This window comes from Syngnathoides biaculeatus, chromosome 2 (assembly GCF_019802595.1).
Source record: "Syngnathoides biaculeatus isolate LvHL_M chromosome 2, ASM1980259v1, whole genome shotgun sequence".
NCBI classification, from domain to species: Eukaryota; Metazoa; Chordata; class Actinopteri; order Syngnathiformes; family Syngnathidae; genus Syngnathoides; species Syngnathoides biaculeatus.
In genome coordinates this window covers 18,705,819-18,729,126 of record NC_084641.1, presented here as the reverse complement: position 1 = coordinate 18,729,126, position 23,308 = coordinate 18,705,819, and the positions used below count along the sequence as shown (strand labels likewise).

General features: G+C 41.3%; 1 protein-coding gene across 1 annotated transcript in view; it reads right to left on the bottom strand.

The window, feature by feature from the left end:
- Nucleotides 1–6,890: 6,890 nt before the first annotated feature.
- LOC133510765 (probable phospholipid-transporting ATPase IIA) overlaps nucleotides 6,891–23,308 on the bottom strand; it is a 46,218-nt gene continuing 29,800 nt past the window's right edge. Inside the window, exons 18-28 of the mRNA XM_061839086.1 lie at nucleotides 22,554–22,724; nucleotides 21,270–21,368; nucleotides 19,073–19,162; nucleotides 17,749–17,893; nucleotides 16,181–16,245; nucleotides 15,599–15,754; nucleotides 12,481–12,545; nucleotides 12,286–12,394; nucleotides 12,150–12,207; nucleotides 11,397–11,600; nucleotides 6,891–7,857 (exon numbers count right to left, since the gene is read on the bottom strand). Coding sequence (XP_061695070.1) covers nucleotides 7,721–7,857; nucleotides 11,397–11,600; nucleotides 12,150–12,207; nucleotides 12,286–12,394; nucleotides 12,481–12,545; nucleotides 15,599–15,754; nucleotides 16,181–16,245; nucleotides 17,749–17,893; nucleotides 19,073–19,162; nucleotides 21,270–21,368; nucleotides 22,554–22,724 — 1,299 coding nt within the window. The 3' untranslated portion in view covers nucleotides 6,891–7,720. The remainder of the gene's footprint in view (nucleotides 7,858–11,396; nucleotides 11,601–12,149; nucleotides 12,208–12,285; nucleotides 12,395–12,480; nucleotides 12,546–15,598; nucleotides 15,755–16,180; nucleotides 16,246–17,748; nucleotides 17,894–19,072; nucleotides 19,163–21,269; nucleotides 21,369–22,553; nucleotides 22,725–23,308) is intronic.

The window sequence follows — 23,308 nt, the reverse complement described above, 5'->3', positions numbered from 1 at the left end:
CGCAGAATGTATAAAAAATAAAATAAAATAAAAAAAGTGAGAGCCGCACATTGACAGCGCTTACACGTGTGGAGGCAACACTTCATTAACTATACTGTGTGTACTTGGCACACAAACAGATCCCCAAATACAAATATTTGCCCAAACAACTTCCAATCATTTTTTTTCCATCCTCCCTTTTAGAGGGGTGGGGGCAAATTCTAGCCTGGTCTTCCCATTTTTCTTACAAATGAGTGCTTTGCATCTCCTTGTGTAGCATCTTTTTATTTGCATGACCTTTACTCCTGTCCTTTGGTGGTGGTTGTTGCTGACACCACTAACAATTGATTTAGGGTCTTTTTGTATATCTCTTAATTTTTTTGCTGTTGTTCAGCATCTGTAATTTACCACAGCAGTGCTTTCTAATCTAATCTTCAAGACATGCCAATGTTTTTGCAACGACAGATTTTCCAGCTTTGCTCAGGTTCTCAGTTGCTCGTTATTCCACCCATAGAACATTCCCTGTTTTCCATGTTGGTTCCATCAGGAAATAGTACAAATATATTAACATTAATATTCGCTCCCCTGCCTTGACTCACATATGAACTTAAGTGAGAACTCATTTCTAATACATTAAGGGTTCAATATAACAATCAGTCCACCCATTTGCAGGTATAACAGCTTCATCTCAAAGCCTGTCCACAAGGTTTCGGAGTGTCTTGATAGGAATTCATGAGCATTTTTCCCAGAAGTGCATTTGTTAGGATACACATTGATGTTACATGAAAAGGCCTGGCGTTCATTCATTCAAAGTCCCCCCACTGTGTTGCTGATGGTTTTATTACTTTCAGAATAATGGTATTTCATTTTTCCATTGTTGCCACCCATTATGTCCTCACTGAGCCAGCTGCTGCGTTCACCCTACAAGCTCAAAAACACAGGGGAAAAAATGTGGCTTGAATAGTCCTTTTTAAAATGTGGAATTAAAACAAAAGAGGACTTTTTTCTTTGATGTGCAAACAAAAACACGCAAAATAGTATGAAAGGCACGATGGTGTATTTATATTAATGAAATATTTCACAAAATCAATTTCAAATTATAACGGCGGGATTTTTTTAACCTAACCATTCAGACGAAAAATAATATTCAAACATATCAATTTTTATCATTATGTACTGTACTGGAGACTCTCAGTCTCCACTCTAATTCAGATGTGTTCTATAGGGTTGAGGTCAGGATTGTGCAGACCAGCCACGCTTATTTTCATGAAACTCTCGCATCTGTGCCTTTTTTCACCTTGAATTATGTACCGATGCAAAATTGTAAAATTGGAAATGTTCAAAATATTAGCCCCTGAGCTCCAGTGAAAGGAACTATGAAAGCTTCAGCATACCAAAAGATTTTGGATAGACTTCCTGTTCCAACACGTCTGTGTATCAGTGCACAAAACAAGGCCCAGAGATGAATTCGAGAATTTCGATGAATGAACTTGACTAGCTGACAGAGTCCTGGCCTAAGATGACAGAACACCTCTGGGTTAATTTTGAGTTGTCAACAAACAGTTACTTCTCATTCAACATCAGTGTGTGACCTCACAAATATGCCCCTGGAAGAATGGTCAAAAATTCACATGAACTCACTCCTTCCCACAAGAGATTAAGCAAAGGGTAGACAAACATCAAATATTAAACCATTTGGATTTAGAATGCGACATCATGTGAGTCAAGGCAGATGAGCAAATACTTTTGGCAATATAGTTTATTGTTAAAATAATCAATATAATCAGATAGAGGCCATTCATATTCCAATATTTTTGGCATGGTGGGTTCAAACAAAGTGTATCATATGCAAATGTAAATATTTCAACAAAAAAGATGCAATGTTAGAGTCACTCAGATAGTCAGATTTGAATGTCTAAGAGTCAAAATAAAAGATTTGGACCCATTGTTTGAATACTTATGGAGGGGAGAGTATACACCAATGGCGGGTATTCAAAACATGGTTTGAGACTTGGGAGTACACGCATTGTGTAGCCATTTGTAGTGTTTCTTTACAAAGTGACATCACCAACTATGGGACTAGCAAGGACATTAGCATGTTCAGGGATTTCCTCAGATTTTGTATCCATGAACACAGATTGTTTTGACAACATTGTCAGCTATACGTGAAACTTTTCAAAAATCAAAAAAAAAAAAAAAACCCGAAATCCCTTTAACTGGTCACTGAACTTCAAGTATTGGTTGATAGTATTTTGTTCACTGGTCAAGGCATGGAAAAAAATAAATAAAAAGTGATCCCAATCTGGCTGTGCTGGCATGTCCTGGTACAACAAGGAATCTTATTTCCTTCCTGCCACAACTTGAGATCCTCTGAGAACATTTTACCCACCCGAGTGTGTGAGGTCAGATGTTCCATCAACATGGAAACTCCATACATCCTGGAGGAATCCGCCTGCTTATATAACCGGATTCTGATCGATCCTCACATGTCGGCGAAAAGAATTCAAGCGTCCTTGCTTCCAGTGGAAAAGTGGCAGGCTTGCTTGTGGATTTTCCCTCTTTGGAGCACAATATCCATCCACTATGCCCTCTCCCCCTGCTTTCCCCCTTTAAGAGGGAAGCTCCAGCTTTCCACCTCCATCAGAGACTATTTCATAACTTTGACACGGTATCTTGGGAAGGAAGCAAAAAAGGTATTTGGTTGTCAAAACAACATGGAAACACTTCATTAATGCTCACAGTCACAATGAATCACAAACACACCGATGCAGAAGTCTTTTGTTGTGTTGAACTTGTTTGGGAACTGGGAACCAAACACATCTGTAGGTCTTCTCCAACAGTTACGGGCGTAACGGTCCTCGGTTATAAATAGAACTGGAGGGCGGGTGCTGGCACTCAATCCCGACTTTGCTACCATGTACTGTTTACACTTGCGTCAAATGCTTCATCGATAACAATTGGGACTTTTAGTAGCCATCCAAATCATCCGTGGATTGCCTCCAAACAAGCACTAAAACAACAACAATTAGCAGTTGTTTGCTTAGAGAGCGAACACCCATGAGCCCCAAACAGAGGAAACCCCCAAGTAACTGATGTTATATCAAGTTTAAAACTACAAATGTAACACAAACAATGATCTCAAACTTCAAGATCATCCCAAAACAATAGCTTTAAAAATAAATGACAAATAGAAGATCCGATTTAGGAAAAAAAAAATGCTCAGCTCGGGTGAGGAGGCTGGCATGTGTGCTGCCTTTAGAATGACTTGGGTGCCAAATTCTGGCATTTTAGGATGACATCATGAAGGAGAGACCACAAAAAAGATGAATAATTGAGTTTTTCAACACATACCCACAGATTAAAACATAACTAGCTGAATTCATGAATAGCAAACTCCAAATGGACAGCGGTTCACTGGATTTTTATTTTTTGTGAACAGTAAGTTTCGTTTGGCTTGTCCTGTTAGGGGTCGCCCCAGCGTGACATCTCAGATGAACGCTCATATTTCTTTGGCGCAGTTTTTAACGCCGGATGCCCTTCCTGACGCAACGCCTCTCGGGGAGTGGAGGCCCCAGTGGGATACAAATCCACGGCCCCTGATTTACCAAACCAATGGTTTAACCACTGCGCCATGGGGCCTCCCAGATTCAGAAGTGAACTTACCCCGCTAAAGATATAAGCTATGACTAAATCATGCCTACCTCATACAAATTAACTGGTATGGGTAAATACTGATGACAATGTGAAAATTCTCCTAGTCTCTAAAAGTATCATTAGGTAACTCCCTGACAAAAGGACCTTCATGTAGATGCTGTAGTCATCTGTAATAGAACAGCATCTGCGTCATTGCCACGGAGACCCAATGGCACTGCCGTCTGAGGTCTATAACTCACGTTAGGCTAGCACTACCATCGTTCCGCACATGTTAGCAGTATGCTAATTTTATTGTTTAGGGTTATGTGCAGTGCTCGTCAAAAGCCAAAATGGTTAGCCCAAAAGTTCTGTCAAAATGTAGCACTTTGCGCATTAGCTTGATTTATTTAGCATCTGACACAATCAATTTCAATAGCTTGTCCTTAATAAAGTCGTGGGGGGGGGGGGGGGGGACTGGACTAATTGTCAACCAGTCACAGGGTACATACAGCTGAGAGAAGTTTACATACACTACAGTATATAAAAAGATGTTTTTTTTCTGTCACTGTTTGACATGGGTACAGTAGTTTCACAAGTTTTTCACAATTTGTGGCAGGAATTTTGTCCCATGTGTCCTGATAGAACTGCTGTACGTGAGCCAGGTTTGTTGGCCACCTTTCTTGCACATCATGTCTCCCCATATAGAGCTCGTGCACCTACGTCATGAAATCACGTGACTTTTGTCTACCTCGCCATATTGCCGGTCAAGCTAAGCATTGCACATTGCTCAGTCGGTTGGAGACAACACGGAAACCCATCTTATAGCACGCCGCCCAGAGTCTTCTCCGATACCATCAGACATTTAGAAGGTGAAAATAAACAACGGTACGTGGAAAAATTAGATAAACTCGGCATAGAGGACCCGTATTTAATGCCTAAATCGATGTTTTCGCCGATAAGAAATTGGACTGTTTATTCCCTTCCGCTTGTCTTGTAAAACTGGATCTACACATGAATCTGGTGAGTAAGTCGTCAAGATTTACATGAAAAAGTTTGAAAATGTATAAAAGTCTGGACACATACAAATACTTTGTTGCTGGATCTGTTCTGATCAGGAATAAATCCTACTTAGCAACGGTTTCGACGTCTTGTGAACGCGGAAGTGTGTTTGGCGACACGTTAAACTCTGCCGGAATCCATTGATCTTTTCAGCTAGTATTCAATACAAATACCAATATTTAAATAAATGACCCCTGGTTTTACACAAACTCGCATTCGTTAACTATGATTGAGAAGAAAAAAAAGACGACGGAGTCCTTCCATGGAAGCGATTGCGGCCAAACTTTACCTCCGTAAACCTCTGGGAGAGACATTTTTTCTTTTTCTTTTTAAATATGCATTGTTCTTAAGTGACCCAACTTGACATTATAAATACTTCTTGGTAATTTGAGAATGAGAAGAATAATTCCTACCTGAAATGAAGCGATCGCTACACAGGCGTGTGTTAATTTTGGTTGGGCACCATCCATCACGTTTAATTGCTGTAATCCATCAATATTTTCTGGTCTTTTCCGCTTATATTCCATAGAATGATCTCTTCGAATATCTCATCTGTTGTGACAACCAACGGCACAACAGGTCTCGGGTATTCTAAACATTCTCCTCCGGTTCAACGTCTCCCACAATGTCGAGCAGCTCTGTTTGACCGGCAATACGGCGCCGTGAAAATGGTGACGTCACGTGCACGAGCTCTATAGTTACAATAGCACTGAGATCAGGACTTCGTGATGGCCACTCTAAAACATTGACTTTGTTGTCTTTGAGCCACTTTGTTAGCAGTTTGCTGCTATACTTCAGGTCACCGTCAATTTGGAAAACCCATTTGTGGTCAAGCTTCAACTTCCTGGCTGATGACTTGAGATCGCATCAGTATTTTTCTAAAAGCTCAAGCTTTTCTAAAAGCCCATTTTTAAACCACTGCTCAAACGGACAACATTGTGAGTTACTGCAGTCGTAACCTGCTTGACTAAATGCATGGTGCACCCACTGACCTTTTTGCAATTTAAATGTAAAGACTTGGCAATGGGCGCAAGTCCACCATGATTCCATGCGATCATCCACATAAATTGCAGCCACGACCACCAGACAGTTTGTGGTATGTCGGCTTGTTCTCTTCCACTGGGAACGCTAAAGTTGTTTCCGAGGTGGATGGAAAACTCAACTCTTGTTTGGACTGACTTGAGGCACCAGAGATGAAACGGATCAACCTGCTTCGTTTGCCTGAATGTTACGTAACAAGCTCCTTGTGAGAGTCCACATTTTGTCCACAACATCTTGGACAAAGTGTCCCCCTGTGTGCACTTTCAACAGTTTCCACTCCTCTGGGAAGACTTTTGACACAATTTTGGAGTGTCTTTGGGAATTCTCTGGCGTAAATTGGGACCAGTGGACCCCACTGTCTCAGCCCCAATTTCCCATTAGTTACTCAAAGAAGTGTTTGATGGGCTTGCTCCTCTACAGCAAATGAATCCAAGCATGCCTTTATGGACCTTGCTTTATCCACTGCGAACAAAGAAGGACCTTCCCTAAACTGTTATTGTATGGCGGAAGCATAATGTTGTCCATGTATATCCTTTCAGTAAATAATAGATATAGAGTAGAACTTTTAAGGTTGATCACATTCTGTTCTGGAACATTGCTCACAATTTTTCCCATAGAAAATAATGAACACACCTAGGTAACTGTTGCCATTTTCTGTCCCGCTTGTCCTCATTTGAGTGGCTGGCGTGCTGGAGCCTATCCCAGTTTACATTAGGCGAGAAGCGGCTACACCCTGAACTGATCACCAGCCGATCGCATTCACACCTATGGGCAAGCTAGTTTTGAATTGGGCTACCTTGCATGTTTTTGGGATGGGGGAAGAAATTGGGAGTACCCAGAGAAAACCCACGGAAGACACGGGAGGAACAGACAGGCTCTACACAGGTGGGGTTGGGATTTGAACCCAAGTCCTCAGAACTATGAGGCAGATGTGCTAACCACCCTAAAATACCTCAATATGTGCTTGTATTTCAATAAAAATCACTACAGAAAGTGCAAAAAGGGAAGACTGCTGAAGTTCTGGGAACTGCCACATAAGAATGGAAAAAAAAAGTATTGATAGCAGAAAATTTACACTTAAAACCCATTAATTGAATACTCACCATTAACTCTAGGGGAGATTACTACTTGGGGCGTGAGGCTTTGACTGTAACACACGAGATGAATGAGAGGCAAAAAAACAAACCAAGCAATTTATTAACTATCAACACAATAATTACATTTTTTGTTCGGCTCGTCCCATTACAACCAACGGTGTTTAAAAAAAGGTTAATACATAAAAATTAAAAGAAGTTATTTACAAGCATCTATGTCATGCTTTCCACATTAATCGCAAAATAAATAGATATATTTTTTAAATAGTAATTTCATAAAACAGTACTGGTAGGTCAAAGACAATAAGATTCACTACATCACTAGGAGAAAGTAAACAAAAAAAGATATTGACAATATTAACAAAGATTTTGCTTTGACATGATAATCCCTTTTAGTTGAGGCCAGTAAAAGGGCTGCTTTATTTAATTTGATTTTTTTTTTTTATGGCTTTAGGTCACCACCACATGACGAGGCAAAGGGCCCACAATAACCAGCAGTCCCGGGGGTGTGGGGGCACTATAGAAATACACTACGACCAATTTAGCCTCGGACACTACGGGCCCCCTGACATTGGCCGCCTCCGCTGCCTGACATAAACAAACGTGACTTTTATGGCACCTCGACTGGTTTTGAAGCGTATAATTCTGGAACTCCTTTTAGAATTCACAGTTTGGGTAGAGTAAGAATAAAGTCCCATGTGCAGCAATAAAACTGCTACTGCTACTAAAGGGGGCAAATGTTCATGTAAAAATGCCACTAACCTCAATGGCATTCTTAAAAAAAAAAAAAAAAAACGTGCATGAATAAATTAACAACATGTCATATTTATTACATAGAGGCAACAAACCCACAATTGTTTAGAACTTAGGCTTTGACGTTTCTGTTAAAGGTGTCCAGGTCAAATAAGGTAGATCTAAGTGGTGAGTTTGGAGTAGCTAGGCGGGGAAAAGCGCCTCCGCAGGTACTTGAGGATGTAGAGGGGCAGGCAGCTGACCAGCGTGATGGATGTCACCTTCCACAGGAACGACGGTGTAGTGATGAAGTACACGTCTGATAAAAAAGGAAGTCGTGATGATGATGTATTGCGGGAGGAAAGGAAAATAAAATAAAAAGTCCATGCCGTGTTTGGACAACGCACTATCTCTGATATTTACTAAGATCTTAATGACTATATTTTTCACAATTGTCAGAATTATTACAATATTACAATATTTTATATCACATATAATGGGTTAATTGCATTGCTCACCATATATATATATATATATATTATATATATATATATATTATATATATATATATATATATATATAAACACACATACATATAAATAATGACAGATGCGATCTCTGAAAACATTGCACCACACAAAAAATATAATCTGCAGACATATGTACTCATGAAATACATATTTAAACAAATCTTATTTTCCCTCAGGTTAAGACACAAACAAATTACTGCCAATTTACATTTACATGCAATTTCACCTTCTTCTTTTTCTTTCGGCTTGTCCCATTAGGGGTCGCCACAGCGTGTCATCTTTTTCCATCTAAGCCTATCTAGTGCATCCTCCTCTCTAACACCGACTGTCCTCATGGCCTCTCTCACAGCATCCATCAACCTTTTATTTGGTCTTCCTCTCGCTCTTTTGCCTGGCAGCTCTATCTCAGCACCCTTCAACCAATATATTCACTCTCTCGCCTTTGGACATGTCCAAACCATCGAAGTCTGCCCTCTCTCACTTTTTCTCTAAAACATCCAACTTTGGCTGCCCCTCTAATGACCTAATTTCTAATCCTATCCAACCTGCTCACTCCAAGCGAGATCCTCAACATCTTCATTTCTGCTACCTCCAGTTCTGCTTCCTGTTGTCTCTTCAGTGCCACCGTCTCTAATCCGTACATCACAGCCAGCCTTACCACTGTTTTATTAACTTTGCCTTTCATCCTACCCGAGACTCTTCGGTCGCATAGAACACCAGGACACCTTCCGCCAACTGATCCTTCCTGCTTCGACCTGTTTCTTCACTTCCTTACCACACTCTCCATTGCGCTGTATTGTTGACCAAATTTATTTGAAGTCGTCCACCCTCGCTATCTCTTCTTCCTGGAGCTTCACTCTTCTTCCTCCCCCCTCACATTCATATACATATAATCTGTTTTACTTCAGCTAATCTTTATGTGATATGTATTTTTTCATGATTTCAAGTTGATTTGAGCGAACACGATTTAACTCCTGAATTCATCCTCACCTGGAGTTGTGGACATCCAGGAGCCTATCCAGCCTAACTCTGGGTGAGAGGAGGCGTACACCCTGAACTGGTCGCAAGCCAATCACAGGGCACATAGAAATAAACAACCATTCGCACTCATATTCTCAGATCCGGGCAATTTAGTGTCTTCAATCAACCTACCACACATGTTTCTTGGATGTGGGAGGAAACTGGATTAGCTGGAGAAAATCCACATAAGGCACGGAGTAAAATGTGCAAACTCCACGCAGGTGAGGCCAGGATATGAACCCCCATCGTCAAAACTGTGAGGCAGATGTGCTAACCAGTCTTTCACTGTGGCACCCTTCTGAATACAAGTTGGCTGAATTCAAGCTACTGTTACAGGATTTTTTTTTGTCAACTCGAGGACTTTATCCAGTTGCTAATTCCTCATTTTCCCTCCACTAAAGGAATTAGTGGACACTGAAATATGGAGCATGAAGACCTAATTCGTCCTTCCAAGTTTACAATAAACTAGCACAAAGGGTACATGCTAAGCCTAGTGTAGCTTGGTCTCTCTCTCTCTCTAGAGAGAGAGAGAGAGAGAGAGAGAGAGAGAGAGAGAGAGAGAGAGAGAGAGAGAGAGAGAGAGAGAGAGAGAGAGAGAGAGAGAGAGAGAGAGAGAGAGAGAGAGAGAGAGAGAGAGCTCAGAGAGAGACTCTAGAGAGCTCTCTCTCTCTCTCTCTCTCTCTCTCTCTCTCTCTCTCTCTCTCTCTCTCTCTCTCTCTCTCTCTCTCTCTCTCTCTCTCTCTCTCTCTCTCTCTCTCTCAACCTTAAAGGGCCCACTTGCACAACAATATACATTACGAAGAAGAAAGAAATACAAAACCATTTAAAATACTGTTACGGTTTAGTAAAATGTTACATTCTTTTTGTTTGGCAGCTATGAGGGGTTTCGTTTTGCCAACTTGTTAATCCTGGAACAGATTTCCATTTTCACTATTTCCTATGGCTAGAACCAGATCTGCATCACCAGTCCTCAAAATGTGGGTATTAATTACATGTTTAAGCATCAAACAACAACAATGATCCAACCTCCTCAGTTTGCCCATCGTTAGGTTGAAACAGTGCGTACACAAGTGAAGCCTAACCTTTAGATTCTATTCCTGTGCACCTCAGTGAGGAAAAGAGTCCAAGAAAAGGGTATATCTGACCACATGCTAGTCATGACTTACAGTGGTCTAGATTGCAGGCTCAAAATGGAGCTCCATAGCCCACATACAACCCAAAATAAAGGCTAGTAATGTTTTGGGTGTTACTGGTCAACCCTACTCAGAGTGTCAACTCATCAGGAACCAACTACTGTGGTCGTTTGTTTGAAAATCTTTGGTAACATTTCTGTCCTGACAGTACACCCACTTATATATGACTATATCCGCCACTGTGTTATCAATGTAATAATCAAAATGTACAACTAGAATACCAATCACAAGAGCACAGACCTCTTTTAATGCGGAAGCATAACGTTAGCCTATTAGCAGAATTGCCAATACTATTTGAAACAATCTCACAATACCAATGTACTTGCTGAAAAATGTGACGTTTCTTTAGCTCTCTGTAGATTCTCAGTCAACCAGGACAAATAGTCTGCAAAAGTTGAAAGGAAGAAATTAAACTCTTATCTTTTGTGTTTTTTTGTTATCTGAAAACCTTAAAAATTGACTCAGCTAACGATGATGTTGGCAGCAACCAGTAACTCGAAGTCAAGTTTGCCGCGTTTGAAATGGAGGGAAAAATAGTTACGTCAACAGACAAGCTGCTGTCTCAGGTTAACAGTTTCAGTTCTAAGAGACAAAATGGTGTCAGTTGTTAATTTGTATCTGGACGTTTCCAAATACTCTGAATTTATTAATGAAAATATACTCAAAGGTAAATCTGGTTAACTCCATCCATCCATCCATCCATCCATTTTCTTCACCGCTTATCCTCATGAGGGTTGCGGGGAGTGCTGGAGCCTATCCTGTCTTATCTGCCAGCTGTCAACGGAAGGTGGCGGGGTACACCCTGAACTGGTTGCCAGCGAATCGCAGGGCACATAAAGACAAACAGTCGCACACACAATTACACCTAGGGGCAATTTAGTGTCCAATTAATGGTGCATGTTTTTGGAATGTGGGAGGAAACTGGAGTGCCCGGAGGAAACCCACAGAGGCACGGGGAGAGCATCCAAACTCCACACAGGCGGGTCTGGGATTGAACCCAGGACCTCAGAACTGTGAGGCCAACGCTTTACCAGCTGCACCACCGTGCCGCCTCTGGTTAACTCTTTTGAGTCATAGTCATGAAATACACTTTAAGCACACTGAAGTGGTCTCACCAATGAAGTCGTGCAGGAAGACGAGCGACGCCACGTAAGAGGCCAAGCTGAGGAGTTCAGCGACCATCATGAGCCAGTGCCACGTCTGAATGGTCAGCGCCACCATGAGCAGCTCGGTGAGGATGAGCGACGTGAAGGAGATGGCCACAATGTGGACGAACTCGGACTCGAAGAGCAGCAGTGCCCCGTACATGATGATGCTGCCTGCGAGGCCCAGCACACGTTCGGCTTTATATTCTAGTTTCTCAGGAGTTATACTGTCATTTCCTGTGTGTAATAAGATCGACCCCAAACATCAGCAAAGGCCGTCTACATATGCCGAAAACGTGAAGTATTAGCCTTATTTTATGTTTTTCAAAGAAACATTCTGCTCTGTGTGCATGTGCTGAACAATTCTTTTTACTTTTTCTTTTTTTAATCACTTATGTCAGGACCATCTACGTTTAATGTTAAAAAAAAAAAACTTTAACGCTGCTTTTTTCCTCATTGTACAGAAAAAGGTTATTACTTAAGGTCACAAACCTGCGCCCAATTGTCACCAAAATATATGTGGGCATCTCTGCCTCTGCTCAATTCAACAACTGTAAGTATCAGACCAAAATCCCTAGCAATTTGGATTTTGTGAAGTGTTTTTACACTGTGTTACATTACACACAAGAAATTACGATAACAACATGCTTTTGGCACAAGGGGTCTAAAATCAAATTGGTGCGCTAAGCGAAACAATGAGATTCTCCTTTTGTGAATTCTTACCTTGATAAATACTTATCAAAACCCATATTAGAAATGTCTTAAAGGATAGAGGTCTACCCTGTAGGAAGAAAACAAAATAAATGTACATGCTGATGTTATTGTAAATGTCACATTCATGTGGCGGTTCGTTAAATACCTTCAACAGGTCTTTGTATAGCTCGGGATATAACATGGCCACCTCGGATTTAACATCTTTGTCCAACACCAGGGAGAAGACAGGGAACATTGTGTAGATGGAAGAGTAGCTGAAACATGTAGAACATGATTGTGATGTTAAGCGTGCATATTGCTGCTCTAGCAAAAGAACCATGTCGGCCATATGTGCTCTCACCCAATAATGAGAAATCCTTGATAGAGTGGCACTGAAGCAAAATAGAAGACAGATGAAAAGACGGCCTACAGCAACAGAAGAAGGCAGCTGTTTTAGAACATCAATACTGTCCGGTCATTATGTGTGACATTCACCATTTCCACTTTACTATCAGTTCACTCAACCAAGTAATTCTTATAAGCTATATCAATTTTCAATTGTTGATATTGAGCCAAATTTTGTTGACTGAAGACTCTTAAAGGCCCGCACTGTGAATGTGATTGTGAATGGTTGTTTGTCTCCACTAGATGTACAGTATGTGCCCTCTGACTGGCTGACGACCAGTCCGGAGTGTACCCTGGCTCAAGCCCAAAATTAGCTGGGACAAGCTCCAGCTCAGCCATGACTATAAAGGAGGGCAAGCACTATAGAAAATGGACGAATGGATATTTATTTGAAATACACAGTAAGCCCTTTGGTTCGGCCTGAGGATGTAGATTAATGTGGATAAACACGATTGGTGTGGATATAAGGCAGTGTTGACCAACCTTTATTAAGCCAAGGTGCTCGTTATAAAATTTCAAAGCACACCATCAAAACAAAACTGTCACGAAAAGTATCAATGATAATCATTATCTTGTCTCAATTTATCCCCAAATTTACTCTGACTCAGAGTGAAATCTTATTCTGTCATGTATATGGCAACATTCAATGTTCTTCCTGTAGTTGTACACACCACAGCTAAGTGTCCTGTTAGCAACCTTGCCACCTTTTAACAATTAATTAAAACAATAATCAAGCTAAAAAAAAAAATTGTCAAAATGTAATGCGTTGTCTATGTGTCGCCTGAATGTACCGAATGCATGCTTCGCTCAGCTGTCAATCAAATACAACGACAGTATCCATCCGTCAATCCATTCTCTTAACTGCTCATCCTTGCTCGGTTCATGGATGTGCTGGAGAGAGGCAGGGAACATGCCGAGAACAAGTTGCCAGCCAATCACAGATACTACAGTATAAGTATAAAAATGGATACTACTTTGTATGGCAACATTATGAATGCACATCCATACATGTTCAAGACACCAGAGGCAAAATTCCACACAAGCAGGAAGACAGTGACCTACCTGATCTAATTCCTCTCCCTCCACAGCAAAATGGTAATTCATTTCCCATTTATAATTTAGCAATATGTATTAGTCTACCAAAACCCACTTAAATCTGGGTTATCAATAAACAGCAAACATACTGTATTTGGTCATTTTATCAGAGTTCTCAAGTTCTAATGTGGTAGGGGGGGGGGGGGGGGTACTAATGCTGATTGCCCATCCAATAGCCGAAAACAGCGTAATGTGCGTGAATGCTCGGCCATTCTCAAAGTACACAAATCTAGAAAATGAACAAGAGGTTGAATCTTCCATATGAACATTCTTGGCTCAGTTAAGCCCCTGCAACTAATTTCGGCGTGCGGCGTTGGCATGGCTGATGCAGCACTGAGCTGTCAAGCGCCACGCAGACCTGCTCCCAGATGTGGTTGCGGTCATCCAGACATGTGGAGGAGGCTCCCCAACTCCCCAATGAGGCAGTGAGTCACAGGCTCGCCTTTTGTGGTGGGCCCCAAGGTTGGACTGGGACATGGTAGCGATGGCGTGGGGGCGCTCTGACTCATGACCACACCTTTCTGCCCCACATCAGATGCTTATTCTTGCATATGCAACTGTGATTTTGTCTCTCTTTATTTTTTATTTTTGAGGAATTAAGGAAACTGACAAGACAAAATTAACACATTTCAGTAGTGGTAGCTCATCTGGCTACAGCTGTGTTTATTATGACATACCATGTCCCTCGAGGCAGCTCCTGCAGCTGAGGATCGGACTGCCAAGGTCGTTGCTTTTAGCCACCACCCAAATCTATATGCACTTGACCTCCTTGGCCCCAACCACTTCCTCATTCAAAGTCACTTTGTATAGAGCTCGTGCACGTGACGTCACCATTTTCACGGCGCCGTATTGTCGGTTAAACAGCTTCTTGACATTGTGGGAGACATTGAACCGGAGGAGAATATTTACAATAACCGAGACCTGTGCTTTTGGTTGTCACAACAGACAAGACAAATATTCAAAGAGATCATTCCATGGAATACCAGCTGAAAAGACCAGAAAAGATCGATGGATTTCGGCAACTAAAGATGATGGATGGTGCCCAACCAAAATACACAGACGATCGCTTCATTTCGGGTAGGAATTATTCTTCTCAATCTCAAATTACCAAAACGTATTCATAATGCCAAGTTGGCTCATTTGAGAACAATGCGTGTTTAAAAAAAAAAAACAAAAAAAACTGTTGCAGAGGTTTATGGAGGTTTAGTGTGACAGCAATCGCTTCCATGTACGTTCCATGGAAGGACTCAGTCTCCCCCCCCCCCCCCCATCATAGTTAACGAATGTAAGTTTGTGTAAAACCAGGGGTCACTTATTTAAATATTGGTATTTTTATTGAACCTAGTGTTCTGTAGTGTCCTACTGAAAAGATCAATGGATTCCGGCAAAGGTTAACGAGTCGCCGAACACACTTCCGCGTTCACAAGCCGTCAAAACCATCACTATGTGGGATTTATTCCTGATGAGAACCGATCCACCAACGAGGTATTTGTATGTGTCCAGACTTTTCTACGCTTTCAAACTTTTCCGTGTAACTCTCGACGACTAAGTCACCAGATCCATGCGTATATCTAGTTGTCCAAGACAAGCGGAAGCGAATTAACAGTCCAATTTCTTCAGTATCAAATCCGGGTCCTCTATGCCGAGTTTATCTAATTTTTCCATGTACCGTTGTTTATTTTCACCTTCTAAATGTCTGACAGCATCGGACAAGACTCTGGGCCTTGTGCTACAAGACATATTTCTGTGTCGTCTCCAACCGACTTAGAACCGACTTAGCATTGAGCAATACTTAGTTTGACCGGCAATATGGCGAGGTAAACAAAAGTCATGTGATTTTATGACGTAGGTGCACGAGCTCTATAGACTTGAGCTCACCTGTGACCCTAATGAGCACAGGTGCTATCCAAAATGGATGGATGCATTCAAAAGCATCATTCTAACATCAGGATGTCGACAATGGGATGGGGGGTTCATACCTGCATGGTGCTGATGCAAAGGCTCCTGTGGATGACAAACTGACTGAGTGCTGCAGACCTCTTGTAGCTGTTCCGTCCATGAACCATCAGGAGACGACCCAAATGTTTGAATTGAGTCACAGAGAAGTCTGCGGCCAGCGAGGCCTGTTTGCCTTCCTGTCAAAAACAGGGAACACATGGAGGCAAGTGAGGGCTCTGTCCACCTGAGATGCCGCCAAGTGGGTCATACTCTAAAACAATGGAGCATTTTTGTACACATGAAACTGTTGTTTAAAAAAAAAACCACACAAGAAACAAACATGTCAAGCAGCTGAGAAACAAGGAAGAATCTAACCTCAGCAATGAGACCTACACATTCTGTTTACAAAAATCAAGTATGAAATTCACAACAGTACTGTTAAGAGTTTTTTTAAAAAGGGAAAAAAAATCACATCAGACACTATGAGTACTGTGGTATTCTTGTTAAGTAGACACTGCAAAAGGACTCCTGCATGTGCACATGACTCCACATTTTGTGAACGCATTAGGGGTTTTGACAGGAAAGGCGAGCTGTGAGAGCGGTTTGGTCGGTGCGAGTCTCACTTTTCCCTCCACTCCCACGCCACAGTCGGCTTCCTGGATCATACTGACATCGTTTCCTCCATCTCCTAAGAGAAAACAAAAGCCATAGAGGTGTCAGGATTCACATCGCCATTTCTCCACTACACAAGATATGCCTTTAATTTGAGATCACAGAATAACATGTAATGTTCAATGAACGGATCTGTTTCAGTGGCTAACAAAATTAGCTACATGGAAAAATTTATTTGTCAGCGGGCACTCTGCTACACCAGTTTCAGTTTGGCTCTGATACTGGGTGTTCGGTCCCTGTACAACCGGTGTCAGAGTGTGGTCCGCATTGCCGGCAGTAAGAACTCATTTTTGGTGAGAGTTGGAGTCTGCCAAGGCTGCATCTTTGGCACATTTCAGACTTGCCGCTTAACGTGAGGAGATTTCTTCAGATTCTCTTAATATTTTGACAAGACAGTGGTACCTCTACTTATGTAATTAATCTGTTCCGGAAATTCTAACGTGAATTTTCGAGGTGCATTCTACAACTAAATAGCGTAATCTGTTTTAAGCCCCCTGGTCCCTCCCCAAAATAAACATTCAAAGCACATAATGTAAAGAACAATTTTAAAATTATGTTAATTTACCTTTGGCATTGGGCGAGTATGCGACGAGAAGGGTGAGTGATAAGCAAAATGCATTGTGGGGGACAGAGGAGGAGGCAAACTTTGACACCAAGAAAGATGAATCAACTTTCAAAAAACACAAACGAAAAAGTTGTACTTTTCCAATGTGCGTTAACTTGTGACAGTGCTATCATGAGTCAGTGATAGTCGAGTGTCCAAGGGAATCAAAAAGCATCATAGGCAAAGAGTGATGTCACTCCTATGCAATGAGATGCCAGGAAGATGCTCCGGCGATAGCCAATGAGAGAATAGCTCTATCGCACCACACAAACAAAGATACGGGATGTTTACATTCGGTGGAATTTGAGGAATGCAGTGCCTTTTTTTCCCCCTTTCATATGCCGAATTTACTTTGTAACCCTTTTTCCGAGAAGGCGTTTCGAAACCTTAATTTTTCATTACTAGTGACATTCGTTAGAGCTACCAATGTATTATGGACAGCAGATGATGTAATCCCTGTATTCCTTGTAATAGTATATTGAGAAATGTTGCTTCAACTTAATTGGAATTGGGGTTTGTAAATGATTAATAAAGTCCCTTTTAACTTATTAATTAAACTTTCATTTATTGGAGGGGGTTGGCACTAGCCACGGATGAGCCCAATACAATTTTGTGCATTGATAGGCATTAGGATAGGCATTCCTCAACCACGTGCTGAGTTTTTTTTTTTTTTTGGTGAAATGTATGAATCTTAGTGACAAGTGGGATGATGCTACACCGCTTCACTTTTTTAAAATTGAAGACAGAGAGGTCGCTGAGTGTAGGATTGTGAGGAATACAAATTAATTTGGACACTAGTGTGGGATAAGTGGTATGAAAAATAAACGAGAGAATTAATGAATAATGTTGTAATACACCAAAATTTGGAAACCACGTTAGCTCATATAAGCTCGTCCAATTCTCTTTGCTACACACCTACAGCACAGGTGAGCTTGCCCGTCCGCTCCTGTAGCAGCCGGATGATCTGGGCCTTCTGGGTGGGAGCGCAGCGGCAGCAGACCACAGCGGGACATTGACACGCCAGTTCCATGAACTCGTATTCGTAGTACTTGAGACAAACCTGCAGTGGAGTGAACAGACAGTCTGTGTTTCAAAATTAAATTAGCTCTGTCCGACATATTACCCTGACAGCTTTACAGTGACATTAACTTATAAATGTATGATACAGTAGACCTAGACCAGAACTAAACTAAAATATTTAATTGGATTCCTTTTTTTGTTCTGTCATACAACCACAAGAGAGGAATCAAATAGCCAAAGGTTTCCCTGAATCTGCTAGAATAAGTGGTACTCCTTCCCCTTCCAATAGACTTATTATGTCACACACACTCTACTGTATCTGCTAACTTTAAGAACATTTTATTAGTGGCAAAAAAACATGAACGCATGCAGTAACTTCAGAGGTAAAGTCAGCTGTTCTAGGGTCGTAGAGTTCAAACACGCTCAGTAATTAATTATTTAATATTTATGAACAATAGCGTTTATGAACTGAACTGAGATTTATTACGGTTATTTACATTCACGCCCACCCTCAACTGGAAAAGGTCACGTGCCATTTACAGGGATAAATATATATATATATATTATATATATATATATATATATTAATCTGGTTAGTCTCATTGGACTGCTATTATTTCTAATACTACTGTGTATGCGTGAACTTTTCCAGTTGAGGGTGGGCAGGAATGAAAGTAACCGTAATAAATCTCAGTTCAGTTCATAAACGCTACTGTTCATGGATATTAGATAATTACTGAGCATGTGTGTGTCACAGTAACCAATTTTTTTTTCCAGACTTTTTCATAGTTCTGAATGACAAATTGTACCTTGATGTAAAAATTAACAAAAAGATTGCAGGTCTGTAGAGTGAACCCCCTAACCCCCAAGAATATGTAAACTACCCAGCTGGCACTGAACTGTTGCCAAGTTGAACAGCGATTCAATGTGCATTTTGAATGTGTTGTACACGTCTATTTAAATTCTAACATGGTTACGATCTGGTCTGTTTTGTTAAGCGTTTTAGTTTTATTAAAAATGAAATGTAGGCTGCTTGGTAAGTCTGCTGTATGAAGACAAGATACTGGCTATGTTCATCCTAATTTACCTTCTTCTTATAGTCTATGTCCTTTCTTACTGAGTCTTCAATTAGTGCTTTATGCTGTACATACGCTTTAATAAATACATTTGGAACTATATTATCCAGGTGTGTTGGCCCAACTACAAGAAATTCTATTACCTCAAGTGAGTCCCCTGATATCACCAAAGCACAGTCATGTTTCCTCCTGAAGGCGTTGAGTTCCAGATGGGCCTCTCCTCGCGTAGTCACCTGTCATGATGGGGACCACATTAACAACTGCACTTGAGTGCACACATATTGTAAACAGTAGTCCCCAGAATTTCTTCTGAAATTAACCAGTTCATTCTAGTACATACAGGATGTTACACGGACAGGCAGTAGAAGCTTTGCTGTTGTACCTGACATCTTATTAATTGTTTAAGGGTTTTTCAATGAGTCTGAGAAAGTTAAAATATTGTAATTTTGGGGGAAAAGCTTTTACTGTTTTTTTTTTTTAATCACATCTTTATGGTACAATTAAAATAGACAATTATGGTTTATGGAAAGTGCGGCACACTGGAGCAGCTGCATAGTGTTAGTCTCAAAGTTCTAAGGACTAGGGTTCAATCTCGGCCCTCCCAGTGTGGAGTTTGCGTGTTCTCCCAGCACCTGCGTGGGATTTCTCCAGGCACTGCAGTTTCCTCCCACATCCCAAAAACGTGCATTCATCGGAGACTCTAAATTGCCCTTAGGTGTGATTGTGAGTGCGACTGTTGTCTGTCTCCCTGTGCCCTGCGATTGGCTGGCAACCAGTTCAGGGTGTACCCTGCCTCCCGCTCGTTGACAGCTGGGATAGGCTCCACCACTCCCCGTGAGCCTTGTGAGGATAAGCGGCTAAGAACATGGATGGATGGATAGATGGATGAATGGATGGATGGATGGATGGAAGGGTTTATGTAAAGCATGATAATCTATTGACTTTTACTACTTCAGCTTTGTTGTGTCAAATTAAAATGAATGGGGTTCTTTGCTTTCTCAAAGATGATAGTCCAATGTGTGATTTAAACTTGTACTAGGTAGAGTAATGATCTGACGAAAGAACTCAACTTCTTAACTAACCTCAAGTCGCTCAAAATCACTACATTTCTTGTTTGGGCATTTCAAGATTTGTAGACATAAAAAAAGACACAACAAAACAATAATGATGAATAAATAAATTGGTTTTACAATTAAATATAGTACTTTATAAGTAACAAAATATACAGTCTATCACATCAAAAAGATGTCAAAAACATTTAAGCGGAGCCATTTAACAAAATAAAACATCTTCGGTCAGTAGTTCCTGCAGCCTATCTCTGCTGACTTTGGGATGTGTACAATCTGAACTGGTTACTTTTTACTATTCACACTCACATTAACACTTTAAAGTCTTCAAGACTATTACAAGTCTTCAATGAACTTTAACATACCGGTATATGATTTTGTCATGCATACAAACTCTTTACAGATGTATTTCAACGGCAGCAGTAAACCACAAATTACACCATACTGCCAGAATGTTGTGAAAGATTTTAAAACTATTAAATAAACATTGTGGTACTTTAACTTTGCTAACAGAAAATTAAAAAAAGAGGGCATTTTGGAAAAAAAAAAAAAAAAAACCTGAAATGCAAAGAATGTCTGGGCTTGATTTTCTTCTTAAAATTATTTAAATTCTTCGCAAACTGGAGTTTGGACAATTTGACCAAGGAAACTGTGTCAGCTTCCAAATGACACAAAAAAAGAGCAAAAATTCATTCTTGACAGAGCGTGGAGTTAATCTGTCATGAAGAGTTACCCTCAGGCCAGAACATCCGCCAGCCGCTGAATCCTCAGACGTCAGCGCGCATCAGGACTTTGGTGGCGACCAGGAAACTAATCCAGATGTGCGTGTCGCAGGCCCAGTCAGCACTCCCACAATGCCCACTGGGAATTAGGTTTTCAAGGCGTGCCAACCATTGTTATTCTCTTCCAGTAAGCAGGGCTGTACGCAAACGGTAACCTTAAGAGGCCGGCCCTATCTCTGGGGTGGCTCGGTGCCAGACATAGTGCAGCAAGGGGAAAGCTGAAAAACAAATTAGGGAAACGTAGCCTCTGCATGTTCCCGACGGGAGTGCTTTGCTCGTTTTCTCCTTCAGTTTGTTCTCCATGACAGTGGTTTGGAAGCGTTCACGAGTGGGGAGTGATTGATGCTTTGTGGATGCTGGCTGGGCCTGCGCAAGCAGTCGCGCACTTGCTAACGGGCCTAGGAGGGAGCAGAGGGTTGAAGTCTGAAGAATGACTCCTCCCCACCACTACACACACACACAAACGCACGCACGCACACACAAACACTTACTGGTCTGAAGATGTGGATGTCCTGGTTGCGGGTGATCAGGTGGGCGTTCTTAGCAGTACATGTGGCCGTTTCCAACTTGTCTCCTGTCAGCATCCAAACCTTTGCAGGAACACAACACAACATGCAGAACATATTTGCCTGATTATGTCATTTCTTTGTCATACAAAACTTCAAACTGGATAAAAAGCAACATTCTTTCAAGGTGTATAAATCTTGAAAGATGGTGAATGCCAAACACTTTTAAGATCAAATTTAAACCCAGCGCGTTATTACTGTGACATATTGCACTGGTAATTTCCACAACAAAGTGCTTGAAGAGCCATGGCAACTGTACAGCTGAGATATAGTATGGAGCAGGGGTGGCCAGACTTTTTTACCCCAAGATCTATTTTTCCAGCAGCCAGCCTCTTGCGTTCTACCCATGGGAGGGCATCGCCACGAATGACGTAGAGAAAGCAAGACAGAGAGGGTAAATAGGAAACCAACTTGCTAGAACGCGCCTATATGTGCCCGCGATCGACGTATTGGCCACAACTGAATCAAGCGACGAGATGGATGATAGGCTGACGTCTACAGTATCTATTTATTTATTTTGCAGGCAGTCACACGATCGACCAAAACTGCCTCAACTGGTCGATCGACGCATTGAGCACCCATGGTATGGAGTTTAAACGGAATTTAATTCTGGCATCCTGCTGCTGCATTAAGGAGCATTCACGACAAATTCCAATAGTGACCATTTTAGGGAAAAACAAAAAAAGAATAATAATCAGATATCGTCTTTGGAAGGTAAAAAGTACGTTAGCGATTACTTGGTCTTTTTATTCATACTAAAAGTATTTGATGTACTGTATTTTATTTTATATTTTCCGTCCATTATCTCAGCCGCTTATCTTCACAAGACTTTTCGGAGTGTTGGAGCCTATCCCAACTATCTTAGGAAAGTAAGCAGGGTACACCCTGAACTGGTTGACAGGCAATCACTGGGCACATAGAAACAAATAAACACAACCAGCAGGCTCTAACCAGTCATACTAACCAGTTTGTATTTTCATGTGTTACAAGCCGAAAGAAACACACACATTAGAAAATACATAACACTATTGATGACAATAGTCATCATTTTTTGATTTAATGATATAAAAATACATTTACACAAGTTAAAACCCCCATATTCACTGCATGTGATTAAATGAGGGCCTCCAGGCCTTACAGTAATATGGCAAAGCGTACAGTTTTAGTCTTGTGTTTTGATGTTGTAGTTTATAAGGAGCGGTCGTTCACCTTGATGCCTGCATTGCGAAGGATCTCCAGAGTGGGCCTGACATCGGCCTGCAGTTGATCCTCCACGCCAGTCAAACACAGGAGCTCCATCTCCATTTCCAGACTTTCGATCACAGTGGCAACCTTAAGGGAGCGGTCGTGCACACTGAGCTTGGCCTGGATGTAGCGTGCCTAGAAGGAGTGAAGGGTCAAGACGTGTTAAGATGGGAGATTTTGTTGTAGGGTAGCTACAGGAGAAAAGAGATTGTCAGAAGTATGAGGAGCAGACATGAGATGCATTAAAAAAAAACATACAGACAGCTGGTTGAACTGAGAAAAAACAAAATACTCAAGTTATAATGAAATTGCAAGTTTATTCTTTCAAGCAACCTTTAAAGCCACTTCAACAAGTGTGTTAATGCTCGTATTTTTACCACTGCAGGTCCTGGGTCACCAATGAGATAACGCAAAAACAATTCCTTGGTGACTCATACAGGAAGTACAGTGTATGTGTGCCTGTGACTCACCACTGCCCACCAGCTCAAACACACAATTACACAGTTCAGTTAGTGAAGCCTGCGGGGGAGCGACCCCGCCTTCCTCGAACAATGAGTGGTGGTGTTGGGGTGACAACTTGGGTTCAAAGGTTAATCTAATCACCCAGCAACAATTGTATGTACTCGGGCTGAACATACCAGGACAAAAATATGATATTTGTATTTTCAGTTGCTGTTTCCATGGCTCTTGTTTCAAGCGAAAACTATTCATTTTTGGTG